The sequence below is a fragment of the Syngnathus scovelli genome, chromosome 5, assembly GCF_024217435.2.
Source record: "Syngnathus scovelli strain Florida chromosome 5, RoL_Ssco_1.2, whole genome shotgun sequence".
NCBI lineage: Eukaryota > Metazoa > Chordata > Actinopteri > Syngnathiformes > Syngnathidae > Syngnathus > Syngnathus scovelli.
Window position 1 is genome coordinate 9,060,626 of NC_090851.1, and position 16,709 is coordinate 9,077,334.

Here is a 16,709-nt window from a genome sequence, read left to right on the forward strand (position 1 = left end):
GCAAGAACTGATCATGCAAAAGGCAATGCATTCAAAAATATATAGCCACAAATCTACTATTTGTTCTCCATTCAGCCCATAAATTTGAAAACAGTCAGATAAGCTGAAATAAATGGCAGCATACCATGTGTTCAGTCTTATATTTAGGTGTTGTGCCGTCTCATCCAGCAGACTGCACTTAGCTTACATAAATTGTTTTTCTCCTTTGCTTTGGGAACAACAGAGTGCTGAGAAGACAAAAAGTGATTGTGCAAGAGTTGAGTTGTTGTGAAACACCAAGTGGACAATGTGGCATTTACACTCTGCGGGAGAGCAGAATGCATTCAATCATAAACGTGAGGGTGAGCGCTCAGGCGCTACTGATTGATGAGTCCATTGGAAAACTGTGCCACGTGGCGAGCTGGAGATGAAGAACTTGATATCAAATACATCTGAAACAAAACTTTGGTTGAAGTTTTTTTTTTTTTTATGTTTGTCCTCATGTCCTTTACTTTTTATGGCCAAACACCATCCCAGACTCAATTTTGCTCACTGGCTACGAAATCAGTGTTTCATGAAATAAAAAGCAGGCATGATTTTTATTCCCATGAGTATATTTCCACAAATCAGTCGGATACAGAATCCTTAGTTTATATAATCATGTGGCAGAAAAACATTCACCTCAAGTGACTCCCAAGAGTCAATGGGAGGTTCCTCATACAAGTGATTATGTGCATGACATGCTACCATTGCTCCTTCCTTCATTTTAAACTAAAAATATATGTACTGTAGAGCATTTATATCACGATGAGGTTTGAGAAAAGACATATTACAGTATTAATACTACTGTACACTACTGAACAATGACACCGATACCCTGAATTGAACAGTGATGAGCACTACTTGTATACACACAAGAAATCGGATATTATTTTAAAAAGTAATACATTTACTGCAACTCAATTTATAGAAACAATACAACGTTTAGCCACTTTTGAAAATCATTTCTTTACAACTGTACTTGTCTGACATGACAATAAAGGATTAAAATATTATGTGCCAGTGTGGATGGATCATCTAAATTGCAAGTGCATGGGACAAAACCTTTCATCTTACAGTTGGACAATAAAAATGGATGAGACACATTGTTGCCTATAGCTTTTGGTGAATTAATGAATCTTTGAAAAACTAGACGACTTGAGCACAGGCAAATGTTGAGGTAAGTTAAACCTCAGCGCAGCATCCGGCCCTGCGTTTAAAAAAAAAAACATGATGAGTTTACAAACTTGAGTGATGCAACACTGCACACTTGGATAATGGTGCGACTTCACGTCTCCAGGCGTGGCTTGAAAGGAGTCAAGCGAATCAAAGTGGAGAACTTTTCGCTCCAATTACTTTCCCTCCCAAGCATCTTCCCTCTGTTTGGCTGCCAGACGCTTTTGTTCTGAAGGATAAATCAACAGAGATAATTAGATTTATGTATAGCAAAAGACATGTCACTCTGGCATGATTGTTAAAGCCAAAGCTGCATGGCTGATTTTGCCACACAGATTTGAGCATGAGCATGTTCTGACTGTGGACACGTGGCATTAAGGCTGGGGACAAAATGTTCAGGACATGATGCATTTGTGCACTGGCTCCTTAAGAGCACAGGAGGCCATCCATACTAAGGACAAAGGAGGCTGTTTTTGCCTTCCTGGCTGGCAGTTCAGTGGACAGCCACTTGTGGTTTATTGTGCCTATATACTTATGTTCCCGCTGTGAAGGGAAAGGCTGCTGCACTGATTATAGACTTGCTTTGAGCCACACAGCAGTGGACAGAGAGCAACTTCATTTTGCCACAAGCTGTAACGCCAATTTGCACTTGATTTGCTAAGTGGGGGAAGAGCTCCCACTCGTGGTAAAAGCATGCTGATGCATGATGCAAACACTAAGTTGGTCCAGCAAGGCTTTTAGGGAAATTGCTGTCCTCTGGTGGTCAGTATGTTCTTACGCCCGAAAAATCAGCGACTAAGTGAAACGGTGAATGCTGAGCTACGAATATCCGAGTAACCACCATACTCCATTTGCTGTATGTACCTCTGGCCTCCTGGAGCTTCCTCTTCTCTGCCTCCCGCTGCTCCTTTGTTACGTTGCTTTTCACACCGAGGGCACCAACCACAAGCCTGCGAGCCAGAGCTGCACTGGTCTGAGGCCTCTCTTTACCAGAAATGGGGGACTCTGAAGATGGAAGGAAGAAATGTGTCTTCCATGACAGAAGAAGAAAAAAAAAAAAACAACGCAAGTCATAGAGTATGGTAAATATACCAGAGAAGCTGCGAGCCGCGGCCTTTGTCTCCGGAGTGGATTTGGAGAGTGGTCGCACCTTCATCAGTGGATTTTTGGATCTTAATGCTTCACGAGCTATTTTAGAAAAAAACAACACACACACAACAACAATATTTAACACTTTAAAATTCTAAATGGTGCAGGGGGGGCATGAAAATAATAAAATATGATTTAAGTAATGTCTGATTATTACTCAAACATAACTGAAATTCTGTGCATTTATTGTATAGTAAAAGTAGCTATATTACTGGAGGAATGGCTGTGTTCTGAATTAACAAATCCCCATTTGTCATCTCTAAAAAAAACTTTTGTTTTTCAATTAAGTTGTACAAGTTAAAGGTAGAAAAAAAAGTTGTGAAATTATTTAACCATCTCTTTCTAAGTAAAGATCAGCGGATGTTGTTAATAATTGTCAACTGTAGAAGCCGTTTGAGACTTTTCTATGGTTAAGGCAGACCCGGGCAAAATACGGCCCACGGGCCATATGCGGCCCTTTGTGCGGCCCTTTGTGCGTCTCTGTCCGGTCCGCAATCATAAATTACAATTGATTACAACTTAATGTGTCACTCTCCCGACGTACCGTAACAAGGCGGGTTGAGGACACATTGATATGTTTCTATAAATATGTTGTAATTCACAGTTTGAGGAAAAGTTAAAGAAGTTCAGAATAAATTGTACTGATTAATGATTTTTTTTATTTGACCTATACACCACAATTTCACATAGCCTAATATAAATATAAACAGAGTAATTGTATTCTTCTAATTACCAGTACCAGCTATTTAAAATAAATAACTTAGAGCATATTACAATGGAATAAAGTTGAGCAGGTTTAAATTATCGTTGGTGTGGCCCTCTGACATAACTCAGGTTTTTCATGTGGCCCCTTGTAAAAATTAATTGCCCACCCCAGGGTTAAGGGCTATATAATGAAAATTTGACTTTGATTTGACTTTTTCTTTCAAGCAAAAAAAATTAATTTTAACAACAATGTGAAGAATTTTTTATATCCTCTCTAAGTGGTTTGCTCTCAACCACTAGTGCGTTACTTACCTGAAGATGGGCTTGAAAAGATACCTAGAGCATGGGTATCGTCAACCCACTTGATATCGAATCCTCTCTGTCTGAAAAGACATTAAATAAAGTGTGTGAAAAAAAAAAAAAAAAACGTTGTTCAAAAAGAAAAAACATACTTCAGGTCAATATCTGATCCATAGCACTGTTAGTCAGCCTCATTTTATTAAGTCCGAAAATAATATATGTATTTTTTGGTCTATCAGGATGAGCTTCATTGATTGCTAGAATAATGCTCAGTCATGAATCCCTGCGTTGCAAGAGTCTCAGGGATATGTTTAATATCAAACTACCTTAGATGCTGCACCAGTGAGAAGTTCAACTGGATGACATTGCCATAAAAGCTCTCAGTTTGATGCGTTTCAATCGTGCTAGTGCTTTATCTTAATTTGATGCACCACTTTACATTATATCATGCAAGTGATCAGCTACACTTGTTGAGAAGACAGTGAGTGTAAATGATGTGAAATTTACATACTGGTATCCCTGAAATAACTTGAAAAGATCCTCGGTTTTACACTCTGGAGCAATATCGTAGATCTCGATGACATGAGAGAGGTCTTCGTCACTCTCGTCCATGACGTCATCATCAAACCGCTGCATGTTGTAGTAATCAAATCTGGCCTCTTGGATTGACGACTTCTTGCGACCTTCACTCAAAGATAGCTGGAGAAAAGAAGAAAAAGGAATGACAGCAACTGAATATCAGAACTTAATTAATATTTAAATTTCCTTTGAGATCCTGAACTATTCACAATGTGCTGACCTTATTGGATCTTGAGACAAATAACTGTGAGAAAAGCTAGCTGAACTTTAGAAAGCCGGAAAAAAGTTTATAAAAGTTATCAACAGATGAGAAAATGAAAGAGTGGAACATTTCTGTTTTTGTTGATACTAAATCACATGTAAAATTGTAAACATTTCATTTTTCTATAAACATGGGGTTGAACACATCCCCGTTGACTTATTTGATTGCATTGATTTTACCAACCTCTTCAAGCAGTCGCTGATTGAGACAATCTCCATCATCATTAAATAAGGTGTCCCAACTGTCCTCTTGTTCTTTTTCGTCATGATGGGATTCATTGGTTACATCAGAAGACTCAAGCTGTCCATTGGACACCTCTGCACCCTGTAGCCGCTCAACCTCTCCGTGAGCAGTCTGCAGCTCAGCTCTATCCATTTCAACAGGCGCTTGCCCATCTACTGTTCCTCCTGCCTTGTCTTTCTTGTTTTTGGCGTTCTTTCTAGCCTTGTCCGTGTAGCGAGGCCTGGGTCTTGGTTTTACATCTCCCTCAATGTGAGGTTTATCTTTCGATGCGTTGAGTCGTTTCTTTGGCATATGAGGAGCCTGGCTTGGCTTCTTGGACTGAGACGTAGTCGGTGCGTCTGAAGCACCGTCGTTCTTTGGTAGTTCCGTTTCCATTGTAGTTTTGACAGTGTAACTGGAACTAAACGACACTGATGGGTGAGGGTTAACAATAACACAATCAATATAAAATATTGATTCATTTATCGTGTGAAAAAACCCTGAACATGGCTACCATAATCGCTGTGTGCTAAGGTACAACTAGCTAAACATAGCAAGCTACTTTTCCATTCATCGTGGTTACAACGAAAAGAACATGGATACAATTTCACCAGATAAATATTCTGATCTATACTTAATATTTAATGCAGCTAATTGAAAAGTCTCACTAACCTACCTGTGTTTTGGTTAGCGTCAGATTTGGTCGCAGGATTGACGCAGGCAGTCTTCAGAACGCGAAGGATTGTGGGAAATATAGTTCCCGCAACCTGTTATGAAATGCGGAGTGATTTAGGAGAAAATCAGTTTTCTTGTAATTATTTTTAAAGAAACATGTACTGTGCTGCAATTAACCATCGTGATCAGTAATAAACTATTTTTCCTGACAATTTACATTATGTATCTTATTCGTCAGCCATTGGACAACATGCTGAAATTTGATTGGCTAATTACGCTTCATACGTAACAATGTTTCGTAAAGCTTGTGCAATGCAGTTACGTAGCTCACAGCATCTTCGCTCCTGCAGAAGCTGAGCTTACTCTTATTCATTTCTACTTACGGATAAAACAGTCAGGTAAGGCACAAGACTGTGTTTTTTTTTTGTTTTTGTTTTTTTTTACTCAATGCACGAGGCTCCATAACATGAAGATTCTTTAGGTATCTCACAAAAATAGTCATCCAAAAATGTTGCAACAAATATTACAAAAATCTGAACAAAACATGCAGGTCGATGCTTGGTGGGCATTGCAAAATAACAGAGCAGTACCCAAATCCACTACTTTGGCCAGAGTGACCATGCAGTGTGATTTTAAGTCCAACATATTCAATATGCTCAAGTGAAAAATATTATGTATTTTGTATAAAAATGAATCATCCATAGTAATCTCTCTTTGTGTCACCAGAATCCAGAAATGCGGGCTGTAGGATTGTTGGTCCTCCTGTTTGGACTCTGGGAGCAGTCCCACTCTCAAAACAGCGAACCAATGTTTCAGGAAGTTACACAGACCATCCTTCCTACCGACAGGCTGCATAATCCAACACAGCTCAATTATGGGATGGCAGTAACTGACGTGGATGGTGATGGCGATCTCGAAGTTGTGGTGGCTGGGTGAGTGAAAGGGGTTTGAAACTGAAAAGCTGACGAGTGTGTCCGTGTCTGGATTGTTCAATTTTTTTCCTCCTACCTTCAGATACAATGGGCCTAACCTGGTGTTGAAATATGAACGCACTCAGAATAAGATGGTAAACATTGCTATCGATGATAGTACCTCACCTTATTACGCTCTGAGGGATGTAGCTGGGAACGCTATTGGGGTCACAGCCTGTGATGTGGACGGAGATGGACGGGAGGAAATCTATTTCCTCAACACAAATAATGCCTACTCTGGTAATTGTTAATCACCAATCATCTATTTTATTATTATAGGGTTGCAAGTGAGCCTATTCCAGCTAACGTTTCAGAAGGGGGGGGACACACACAGTTGTGAACGAATTATTTTTTTCAGCGTGCAGAAAATTAGATTAAATGACCATCGTCTATCATTACAGGACGAGCCACTTACTTCGACAAGCTCTTCAAGTTTCGTAATGGTCGCTTTGAAGATCTGCTCAGTGATGAGCTCAATGTACGCCGTGGTGTTGCTAGCCGCATGGCAGGACGTTCTGTGGCATGCGTTGACAGAAAGGTTAGTGACCCTTCACATCCCGATTTTCCTCCTGTTCTTTTTTTCAAACTGTCTCTGCCTCTCGCATTTTCCTTCAGGGAACAGGCCGCTACTCAATCTATGTGGCAAACTATGCCAGCGGCAACGTCGGACCCCACGCTCTCTTAGAGATGGACGTGGCCGCCAGTGATGTGGCAAATGGCGTTATTGCCTTGTCTGATGTTGCCGTCACAGCCGGAGTCAACAAGCTCACTGGTCTTAAAATCAATTTGTCTTATTTTGAGCTTGGCAGTGTGTGAGGGGCTTTTGAATCACAGTGGCATTTTGTTGCAGGTGGACGTGGAGTTGTGGTTGGACCCATCCTCAGTGATACAAAATCTGATGTTTTCTGTGACAATGAAGGAGGGCCCAACTTCCTGTTCAAAAACAATGGGGATGGGACTTTTGTTGACGTCGCCAGGCAGGCAGGTAACAATGACGGAAATCGGGGTGGCCTCTGAGTGAAAAGTTTACAGAGTGGATGTTTTATCATAGAAAAGAATTTGATGAATGAATTCTATTTTAACTCTGTGTTGACCCTTTAAGGTGTGGCAGACCAAAGACAACATGGTCGAGGAGTAGCACTGGCTGATTTTAATGGCGATGGAAAGACCGACATTGTCTATGGCAACTGGAACGGCCCTCACAGGCTTTACCTGCAGGGGAGCAACTCTAATTTCAGGGTGAGTAAGGAGTGCAGCACAGCGAAATAAACGGAGTAGTCTGAAAAGCACTGAGCCAAATATCCTCCTTGCAGAATATCGCCACGACAGAATTTGAATCTCCCTCTCCGATTCGCACAGTTATAGCTGCTGACTTTGACAATGACAGGAATCTTGAAGTGTTTTTCAACAATATTGCCTACAGAGGCAATGCCCCCAACAGGATCTTTAGGTGAGTCCAAAATGAAAAAAAAAAAAAAAGCATCCAATTTATTACATCGACGAAGTAGTTATTTGAAGTTGTTACTCATCAATAATATCCGATTGCTGCCCTAATTGACAATTATATTTATATTGTGTGAAACTGAAGAAGGCGAAACTCAAGTTCTACATTTCTGTGTGTGTTTGCAGGGTGTCAAGAAGAGCTACCGCTGACCCTTTAATCCAAGAGCTCAATGTGGGAGATGCTGCAGAGCCTCAAGGCAGAGGAACAGGTCAGAATAAAATACTAGTCATCCACGTATTTGCCCCGATTAGCTTTCTGTCTGATTAGATGAGTTTTCCCATGCAGCAGGTGTTCCTCACAAATAGAGCGAGGTTGTGCACTCAACTTTCTTTGCCTTTTTTTCCATCAGGCGGCACCGTGACCGATGTGGATGGAGACGGGCAGTTGGACCTTCTGCTGGCACACGGCGAAAGCGCAGCCCAACCAATTTCTGTCTTCAAAGTCACACAGGTGTGCAAGTGTTTTGCTTCTGATCCAACTTATCTGGTCCGCTATTATCCTAACCTGTCACCACGGTTATCAGGGCTCGACCAATAAATGGCTTCGAGTCATCCCTCGCACCCAGTTTGGCTCATATGCTCGAGGTGCTAAGGTGACGGTCTTCACCAAGAAGAGTGGAGCCCATATGCGCATCATTGACGGAGGATCCGGGTACCTGTGCGAGATGGAACCCGTTGCTCACTTTGGTTTAGGTAACTATGCTGTAACATGGCCCATTTTCATTTTATATTTTATATAATATTGGGTAATATTCTTGACATTGTGATGGTGATTTTTTTTTTAGGAAACGATGATGTGTCTGTGCTGGAGGTTTCTTGGCCTGACAGTAGCGTCATCACACGTGTCCTTCAAGCTGGTGAAATGAACTCAGTGGTGGAAGTAGCATATCCCACTAACACGGAAATGTCCACGCTTGGCAATGACACAGAGGTACGCATTGTAGCGCTCAATTTACTTTCTTTCTTTAAAATGTAATAAATGTGCTTTGTTTTTCAGTGTGGTGAAGGTTTTACTGTGAAGAATGGCCGCTGTGCAGGTAAATCTTTTTTCCCCCAGTTAGATAATTAAGTTTTTCCTTTAATTTTCTTTTTTTTATGTTTCTACAGGCATCTGAGGATATTTTCCAACTAACCCTATTTGCCTTGCCAACCTATGTTTTTTCTTCTTTACCATGAGTTTGTTTTTTTCTATTTGTATTGCACTTTTAAATATGTCAAAATTTACAAAACATGATTGATAACATCTTGCTTCCTTTATCATTTCAAAAATCTGGAAAAAGAAATGCTTACAATCAACCTGTTGAGTCATTTGCTGCTCGAATGAATACTCATTACAGTTAGTCAACATATGTCAGCCTTACCACTTGATGTTTTCCTCCTCTCCTGTTTTTGCTACCTTCCATCTCAGCACCAGCCTCATTGTTCAGCATTTCAAGCCCCAGGTTGAAGGCCTCCAATTTTCAGATGCTTTTATTACTGTTCTACTTGCAGATCTGAGAGACCTGTCGTCTTTAAGGCGGCAACAGTAAGATATTTTCCCAGGTCTGCATCACTTTTTAGCATGTTCTCTAGAACTCAATCAAAGTGTGTCACTGTCGTGAACAAGCTACATCAAGAGACTCATATAAACAAATGCCAAAATAATTTTGGTTTGGTATTTAGTTACCTGTTAATTCTATTCTCCATCCACTATATTCACTACTGTGATGGCATACACTTAAAAAAAATATGTCCATGACAATAGAACAAGCCTTTATGTTCATTTGTACTTGCAGTTTATAAAAAGTGTCCCATTTGTTAACAGAGTAAAAATAAAAGTCAGTTGAATGCATTTGTGATTACATTGTATTTATTTGACAGCAGTCATAACACAATTAAGCTGCACCGAAGTTTGAGTCAGCACAAAATGTCACCGACATACTTGAGACATTTGCACGAATGATTCCTTTTTTTGGCAAATATTTGTCTTTGGAGGTTTGTTCAGATATCAATTATGCATACTGTATGTGTAATTCAACACATGACCGTGACGATTCAGGAAGACGATTTGACTTTGCCTCACATGCTCATTTTGCTACGTCCTTGCATAAATACAATTTTTGGAAGAGTTGATCAAAATCAGAGAAACTGGGGTTTTATTTGAAACCCCTGTGGACTTTGTAAAATATAGGCTTGATGTGCGGGAAATGGAAGACTTGCTACATTACATACATGATGAACGACATTCATCTGCTACAATACAATAAGATGTAGTGCCTTGATCTTCATCTGGATTGGTTTTGATCTATCGTGTGGAGATATGGGCAAGGTTAGGTGAAGCACAGCCTTCTGTGATATGTTTATAAAAGCTATAAAATGTTCAAAAGCCAGCGTGAGTGTGCCTGGATACTAGTTATAACGAGTGCAAGTGTACTTTCTCCATTTAGTACAATTGTGGTTTGAATACATCTACTCATATCCATCTTCTCACCAATGAGATGACACATCACTTGATAAAATAAAAATGTAAGGAATTCGATGTTCCCATCACATCAGAAATACAAAATATGATTTTGTTCATCAGGTGCATTGCAACAAATGACTCAAGTGCATATTTGGCATGTTGGCAATGCCTTATAACTAATGTAGTACAGCTGAGGAGAAACGCCTTTCTTCAGGAACATCTTGGGGATCTGTGAAGCGATGGAGGAACGGTTCAAAAGTTGTTCTCCAGGGTGATGAGTGATCAGAGGGACATTGTTTTGCCAGAAGTGCTCAATCATCGAGCTGTGCTGCTGGACACAGAGCTGCTCCCCGAGCTGCAACCGCTGGAGCCTCTGTCTTCGTAGATGGAAATCTCAATCTGGGCAAAGCCGTTAAAGACTGAGATCGTGTCGCTGGGGTATGTTTAGCAATGTTGCGGTTGTACATGGACATGGGTAAGGATACAACTCGCATTCCCCTCTCTATGGGATCAGTGATGAGCAGACCCCTCGGAGCATAGATCTTTTCATTCTGCTCCTGAATGTACTTGGAAATTTTCTTCAACACCTAACACACAAGCAGAGCACCAATGAATACTACGACTCACATAAGCTGTTGTTCGTGGAATAATTTCGAATGTGTGCTGAATTACCAAAAAGAAATACCCAAATGGTGAAAAGAAGAAAAAGAAGCGATTTTTCTTTTTTCTTTACACTTTTTTTTTCTTCACACCAACATTTAATGAGCTCTCCTTTGACCCTTTTATTGGTCGATAGTTGACAGGATTTTTTTGTACCTCAGATAAAAACACTAGGTGCTTGTAGTTCCATTTTCAAAGCTTTTCATCTGATACCGTTGTGTGTCACACAAGAAGTAATAAAAAATGTTAGAGTTGAGTGGAAAGTGTTTGTAATTATTGCATGCGAGTGGGGGAACAACAACTTTCACCTTTTCATATCGTGTCTCCATGCAAAGGAAGATAAGATATGCTGTGGCACAGGCCAGACAGCCTTCTAGGTAAGACTGCCCTCCAATCTTTTCTGCTTCTGCGTAGAAGTTGTTGAGGGTCTTCACAGTGTCCTCAAATAAAGTCCGCTCAATCTGAACATATGCGGTCCATGAATTACGAGGCTGGCTGAAACACCAAATATTGTGCAACGCAAAAGGAAAGACAACTCATGTTCTCACCCTGCTCTCCAGCTCAGAAGGGAACTTTGTCTGGAATCTGCAAGTGGTTCCCTCACTGTAGTCCCTCTGGATGAAGACTTTGTTGGCCAGGGATGCACTGTGCCTCAACTCCTGTAAATTGTGGAACTAAGGAAAAGAGAGCATGAAAAGGGCCCATTTTATTTATTTTGCAATGAAAGAAAACTACAAGTGCCAACGTGACAACAGTTAAAAACCACGGTGTGGTGACGAAATTTTTGTTTTAGTAATCACTGGAAACACTTCCAACAAATAAAATTATGTAATTTTTCGTGTGTTTGCAATCTTTCAATTAAATGATAACAAATGGATTATTATGAAAGGTGTATTTTTTGGCTGATTATGTTGAAAATATAATACAATAGTGCTGGAACACATAGTCATGTCCATAAAAAAATATTTTAATGTCATCAGTTATTCATTAATTAATTGTATCTACCACACTGCACAGCACATTCTAGACAATATACCATATAATACTCCGCCTTGAGAGACTATTAAGGAGTGTTGTTTCTCGACATCTTTTAAACAGGTCCCTGGGGAAAGATGCCTCGACTATGCTCTCATTTCACCAGGTCAGTTGTACTGTGTGCAAATAGTCGCTGTTGTTTTGGTTTTGTAACGTGTAGGATGTTATAGGAGAGGTAGGCAGAGCGTGATGAGCTATTTGTGCTCTGCAAGCTGCTGGAGAGAAGCCCGTTTGATACACTATCCTTACCCATCACTTCTCTCTCTCTCTCTACTGTGAAGCCAGTGAGGTCATGCAAAATGTGTTGTCTTACTAAAAAAATCGTCAAATGATGCAGCAGTAATGTTAGAACATTAATGATTCCCAAGCAAGTGTTGGAAATCATCAAGTCTGCCATGGGAAATAATACAATTTAGTTCTAAATTCATGTATATTTGTTCATCCATCTATGCCACTAACATGTGACAGCCAAAATAATTAAATGCACTAGAAAGCAGAGGGTAGAGATGAACGATATTTGTTTGTACTTTTCGGATCAAACTTTTCAGATTTGGGATTGTATGCAAAAAATGATCACCAAAAGTGCATTTTTGTTTTTTTCAGCACTATCATAGCTCTGATTTAAATATGAATGCATTTACAATGCCGCTGGAGATCCCACCTGTACGAAAAACAACATTGGGTGGGACATTTTGTTTTATTTACCACCGCCTCCTTGTTAGTCAGTCAAGCCGCATATTAGATTGGCTACACTGAGTTCACATCACAGTCCGCGGTGTCAAATAGCTCAAGAGTAGACGTGAAGATTTTTGGTCCTAAATATTAAACAATTTTAATATTTAAGATTGTTTACCTTGACTTGTTTTGGAATTTAACACACCTATGGCAAAAAGATAATCTTACAGGATAATCTTAAAAAACAGTTTTGACATCCTTGAGGCAAAATCAAGAAAAAAAAACAGCCTGATTTGCTTTGTGTGTAAACCACCTCAGCAAGAAGATGCTGGATCATTCCTGTGTCAATGTTTACTGCGTGTGCATTTTGGCTTTCTTCCATTTGGATATTTCCTACTCTCGTTGTATCTGGTAGCACGTTTTTTTGTCTGGTAATATTCCTTGTTTTACTCATTTCTCTTTAGTCACTATTTGGAGTTTTAGTTGGTTTGTGACATTATTATTATGCGTTCCCGTGTGCCATAATCTTTTTTTTTCTTGTGTAAAATATGTGCCCTACCTCGTGTTCTATAGTCATCTAATCATCTCATAAAGAAAAGCGGTGGCAGTGTCATAGCCTCTGTCCGTAGTGCTGAACGAGCTATGTGCGTGTGTGTGCGTGTTTGTTTGCAACCACTCTTGGGACACTGTCATCGGATTATTAGGGCGTCCAAACCCACACGAGCACAACTGCTTAACATTTAGGCGAGGGGTTTGTGTTTTTTAATCCTACGTACAATATCTGCGCTCATTTAAACTGTGCCTGTTTAACACTGTTGGTAAGAGTAGAAAACATCGCATTGGGGCGGAACGAATGGGGAGGATGCCCTCGCGTGTCCTCATTCCACCGTCACCGCGCCTTGCTGGTTTCAACCGCGTCCACTCCACGAGATCAGATTTTGTACACAAATAAGAGTGGCGATGATGATCGTTTAAAAAAGCAGGATAAGGAGCACATTGTGCCAGTCTTACCTCAGTCGCCATGTTGCTGTTCGAGTCCCGGCGTGCACTGATGACTGACACGGGACAGATTAAATGATGGGGGAGGGGCTAGTCAGTAGGAGGACAGGATTTAGCTCTACATATATATGCTTTTATTTACCTCGATTTAACTAATCCGAGTGACATCCAGGCATATAAACCTTTTTCTTATTTCTAACAGGTCGGCTGTCAATGTGGTTGCCATCTTTTTTAAGAGGGGGAATGTGTTGGGGTTCACTACGGAATGAATGAATGAATGAATGAATGAATGAATGAATGAATGAATGAATGAATGAATGAATGAATGAATGAATGAATGAATGAATGAATGAATGAATGAATGAATGAATGAATGAATGAAAACAAACACACCTATGGACAATTTTGAGTTCTCAATTCACCTACCGTGCTGTGGGAAGAAACCAGAGTAAACGGAGGAAACCCACACAGCCACGGGGAGAACATGAGAACATGAATTGCCTCATTCCTTGTGGTTCAGGTTGTTGTTGTTTTGTTTTTTTGTCTTTCGTCATGCGACTGTGTTTCCACAAGTTCTCTGTGTGAGGGGCAGCTGGGCACTGTGCCCCTTTGTTGCCATGGCAAAATAATAAAGAGCTACAGTGTAATTCTTAAATGTAGAACAAATAATTGTGTCTGAAACGAAGGAAGTAATTACCCTCTCGAAAACGAAACGTAAATAGTTTATAAACTGTTCATCATAAAAGGTAAAAACGAACAGCAATAGCTCAACACGACCAATAGGAGGCAACACTTGATCAAATCGTTTTCCAGGCTGAGTGAAAAATGGGGAGAAGTCGACGAAGAAGAAAGGAGGAGGGAAAAGGGAGAACAAAACATTGCCCCATCAGCCAGCTATCGAGATAAAATTGTGATTGTTACATTTCATCATGAATCACGTAGACTTTTTGTTGTGCGTGCGGTTTAGTAAATTGCCGATAGAAGATCAGTTGGAAATTAAACGTTTGGGGCCGCACAGACCAGAAGACTTTGTACTGCTTCAGTATGGAGATATGGTGACCCGTACCTTCAAAAAAGACTGGTTTGAAAAGAAGAAATGGCTAACCGCTAGCACAAGCAAAGGTGCGCTCTTCTGTTTCCCCTGTCTACTTTTTGGCGGCTTGGACTCCGTTTGGGCATCGATCGGCTTTAAAGACATTAAACACCTGTCGGAAAGAACGGCCAAGCACGAAAGCTCCTCGTCTCACCTGAGATGTGCCATGAAGTTGGGTTTACTTGGGCTGCCCGCCGTACGGTCGTACCTCAATGACGCCGATCGCCTTGCCACTGAAGAGCACAACAGACTAACCGAAGAGAACCGCTATGTTCTTGACAGACTGATTACGTGCGTCAAACTTTGTGGCAAGTGCGAAATGGATCTGCGCGGTCACGACCAAACATTAAACGCGTCTCTCTTTACCTGCATATTTGAGACTATGTGTGAGGGAGACACCAGGCTCAAAAGACACTATAATGCGGAGCCTTTCTTTCATTTGGCTTTAAAAACCATGCAGGACGAGCTGCTAGATTGCATGTATGAGGTCTACAGGGAGGAAGTGGATAAACAATTGCAAAAAACCCAGTTTGTTGGGTTACAGGTCCATGAAATTGCTCATATGGCATGCAATTCTCAAATAGGCATCGTGTTGAGATGCGTGGTCAACAACACTCTGACTGAGCGATTCATCGAGTTAATCGAAGTCACAGATAAAACCGCCTTCGGCCTTTCCGACGCCATCCAACAAGTTCTCGAGCCCTTGCGGCTGGGTGAGAAACTCATCTCGCAAACCTATGATGGAGCGGCCATGTTAATTGATGGCAAAGGCAGCGTGCAAAGTCTGATGAGTTTAAGATACCCCAACGCAGTGTTTGTGCATTGCTCCGACCAGTTAAATGTTACCCTGCAGCAAGTGTGCGCGTCTCGAATCCCTGAACTGAAAGTGTTTTTTGCCGACTTGACTGGCTTTGCAACCTTTTTCACCTCACCCACAAGAACAGCTGCCTTGAAACAAGTGTCGTGCAACAACATCCAGCGACCGCAGTGGAACTTTCAAAGCAGGACCATTAACGCCGTATGGGACAGTCAGGACGCCATACTGGAGTGTTTGGATTGCATTCGCACTCAGCCGGGATGGGACAGCGTGACTGTCAGCGAGGCATATGGCCTGTCCATGCATTTAAGAGACCCCAAGTTTCTACAACTGCTGCATTTCTTTGCAGAAGTCATGCCGGAAGTGGATGTCCTGCAGAACATTCTGCAGAACCAAGAGATTGACGACTCGGTCGTGAGATGCGCCGTGGAGAACTTCATCGGCAACGTGAAGGAGGTGAGAGAGAGGGCAGATGTGATCGCCGACCACGCTGGCGACGCCAAGCGCAGGAAAACCAACACGGCTGAAATCATGAAGAAGGCTTGCGACCACATGACTGCACAAGTAGAATACCGGTTCTCCAACAGTGACTATCTCATTGCAGCGCAACTCGTGGACTGCTCACTTTTCCCCAAATTCACGACATCATTTCCAGTGGCCCAACTCAGTTGTGCTGTCAAGTTGTGGCCTTCAGCTTTAAAAAACAAGGAAAAGTTACAAAGTGAACTAAATATTCTCTACCAACACGATCAGTTGTACGCGGGGAAATCTGCACTTTTGCTACTAAAGACTATTATGGAAACCGGCCTGCAAGACATCTTGTCTGAAACATGCATTCTGTTAAACATCTTCCTCGCAACTCCCATGGCGACCACTGAGCCTGACAGGAACCGGTCCACCATGGAAAGGATTAACACATTTGCAAGGAACACATTAGGAAAGGAGCGATTGAATGCTCTTTGCATGCTTTCCAGTGAAAACCAATTTATCCAGGGACTGGTGGATTTCAATAAAAAAGTCATGGACAAGTTTGCTCGTGCTAACAACCATCAAGTTTCATTCCTGTTCAAGTGATTGAGGAAGTTGGCTTATTGTTCTTAGGTTTTTTTCCTGTGAAGAACAATTTGGATGAATGTAGTCAGCCACTTACTGTACTGTAAATTATTTATACATGTACATTGAGTATTGTTAATATTTGTCACTTTCAGAACCATGGACAAGGCCTTGCCATTTTAGAGTTTGTGATGGTCTTCTATGTTGATTTTTTTTTTTTAATTTTACACTTGATCAAACTTTAGTTTAGAAAGCATGCCTTAACATTGATAACACTAAGAATTGTGCTGACTTGGTTGCCTCCCACCAATAAAGATAAATAATGTTAACATAACACACAGTACAGCTAAGCCGCATTGTCAACATACAAACCG

The 16,709-nt window shown here is 41.0% G+C and overlaps 3 protein-coding genes across 4 annotated transcripts; 1 reads left to right on the forward strand and 2 right to left on the reverse strand.

Moving 5' to 3' along the window:
- Positions 1-559: 559 nt before the first annotated feature.
- r3hcc1l (R3H domain and coiled-coil containing 1-like) lies at positions 560-5,237 on the reverse strand. Of its 2 annotated transcripts, none has more exons than XM_049721697.1 (7): positions 5,088-5,237; positions 4,373-4,842; positions 3,860-4,047; positions 3,361-3,431; positions 2,287-2,382; positions 2,059-2,199; positions 560-1,423 (listed from the first exon to the last, which is right to left on the reverse strand). In XM_049721697.1, exons 2-7 carry the CDS (start codon positions 4,805-4,807, stop codon positions 1,371-1,373), a joined length of 984 nt encoding a protein of 327 aa, XP_049577654.1. In that variant the 5' UTR covers positions 4,808-4,842; positions 5,088-5,237; the 3' UTR covers positions 560-1,370. The 2 variants fall into 2 exon arrangements, with proteins under 2 accessions (XP_049577654.1, XP_049577655.1); XM_049721698.2 differs by having other exon boundaries at positions 4,373-4,832; positions 5,088-5,231.
- A 121-nt stretch (positions 5,238-5,358) lies between these two features.
- On the forward strand, positions 5,359-9,391 carry crtac1a (cartilage acidic protein 1a). The gene is made up of 14 exons (XM_049721687.1): positions 5,359-5,484; positions 5,813-6,018; positions 6,101-6,297; positions 6,459-6,595; positions 6,673-6,829; positions 6,908-7,042; positions 7,160-7,296; positions 7,371-7,507; positions 7,687-7,769; positions 7,911-8,011; positions 8,085-8,253; positions 8,346-8,491; positions 8,558-8,597; positions 8,668-9,391. The coding sequence occupies exons 2-14, from the start codon at positions 5,822-5,824 to the stop codon at positions 8,673-8,675; spliced, it is 1,644 nt and encodes a 547-aa protein (XP_049577644.1). The 5' UTR covers positions 5,359-5,484; positions 5,813-5,821; the 3' UTR covers positions 8,676-9,391.
- golga7ba (golgin A7 family, member Ba) lies at positions 9,388-13,622 on the reverse strand. The gene is made up of 5 exons (XM_049721701.2): positions 13,385-13,622; positions 11,212-11,337; positions 10,972-11,124; positions 10,489-10,590; positions 9,388-10,402 (listed from the first exon to the last, which is right to left on the reverse strand). Exons 1-5 carry the CDS (start codon positions 13,394-13,396, stop codon positions 10,319-10,321), a joined length of 477 nt encoding a protein of 158 aa, XP_049577658.1. The 5' UTR covers positions 13,397-13,622; the 3' UTR covers positions 9,388-10,318.
- Positions 13,623-16,709: the final 3,087 nt, after the last annotated feature.

Coding starts and splice junctions, on each gene's coding strand:
- r3hcc1l (XM_049721697.1), bottom strand. CDS start 4,807: ATGGAAACGGAACTACCAAAGAACGACGGTGCTTCAGACGCACCGACT. Junction 2,383..3,360: donor CTTTTCAAGCCCATCTTCAG/GTAAGTAACGCA, acceptor TTTCTAAAATAG/CTCGTGAAGCATTAAGATCC. Junction 2,200..2,286: donor CGCGGCTCGCAGCTTCTCTG/GTATATTTACCA, acceptor TTCCATCTTCAG/AGTCCCCCATTTCTGGTAAA.
- crtac1a (XM_049721687.1), top strand. CDS start 5,822: ATGCGGGCTGTAGGATTGTTGGTCCTCCTGTTTGGACTCTGGGAGCAG. Junction 6,596..6,672: donor TGGCATGCGTTGACAGAAAG/GTTAGTGACCCT, acceptor ATTTTCCTTCAG/GGAACAGGCCGCTACTCAAT. Junction 8,254..8,345: donor CGTTGCTCACTTTGGTTTAG/GTAACTATGCTG, acceptor TTTTTTTTTTAG/GAAACGATGATGTGTCTGTG.
- golga7ba (XM_049721701.2), bottom strand. Junction 10,591..10,971: donor TGGAGACACGATATGAAAAG/GTGAAAGTTGTT, acceptor CTTGTGTGTTAG/GTGTTGAAGAAAATTTCCAA. Junction 10,403..10,488: donor TAGAGAGGGGAATGCGAGTT/GTATCCTTACCC, acceptor GGCTTTGCCCAG/ATTGAGATTTCCATCTACGA.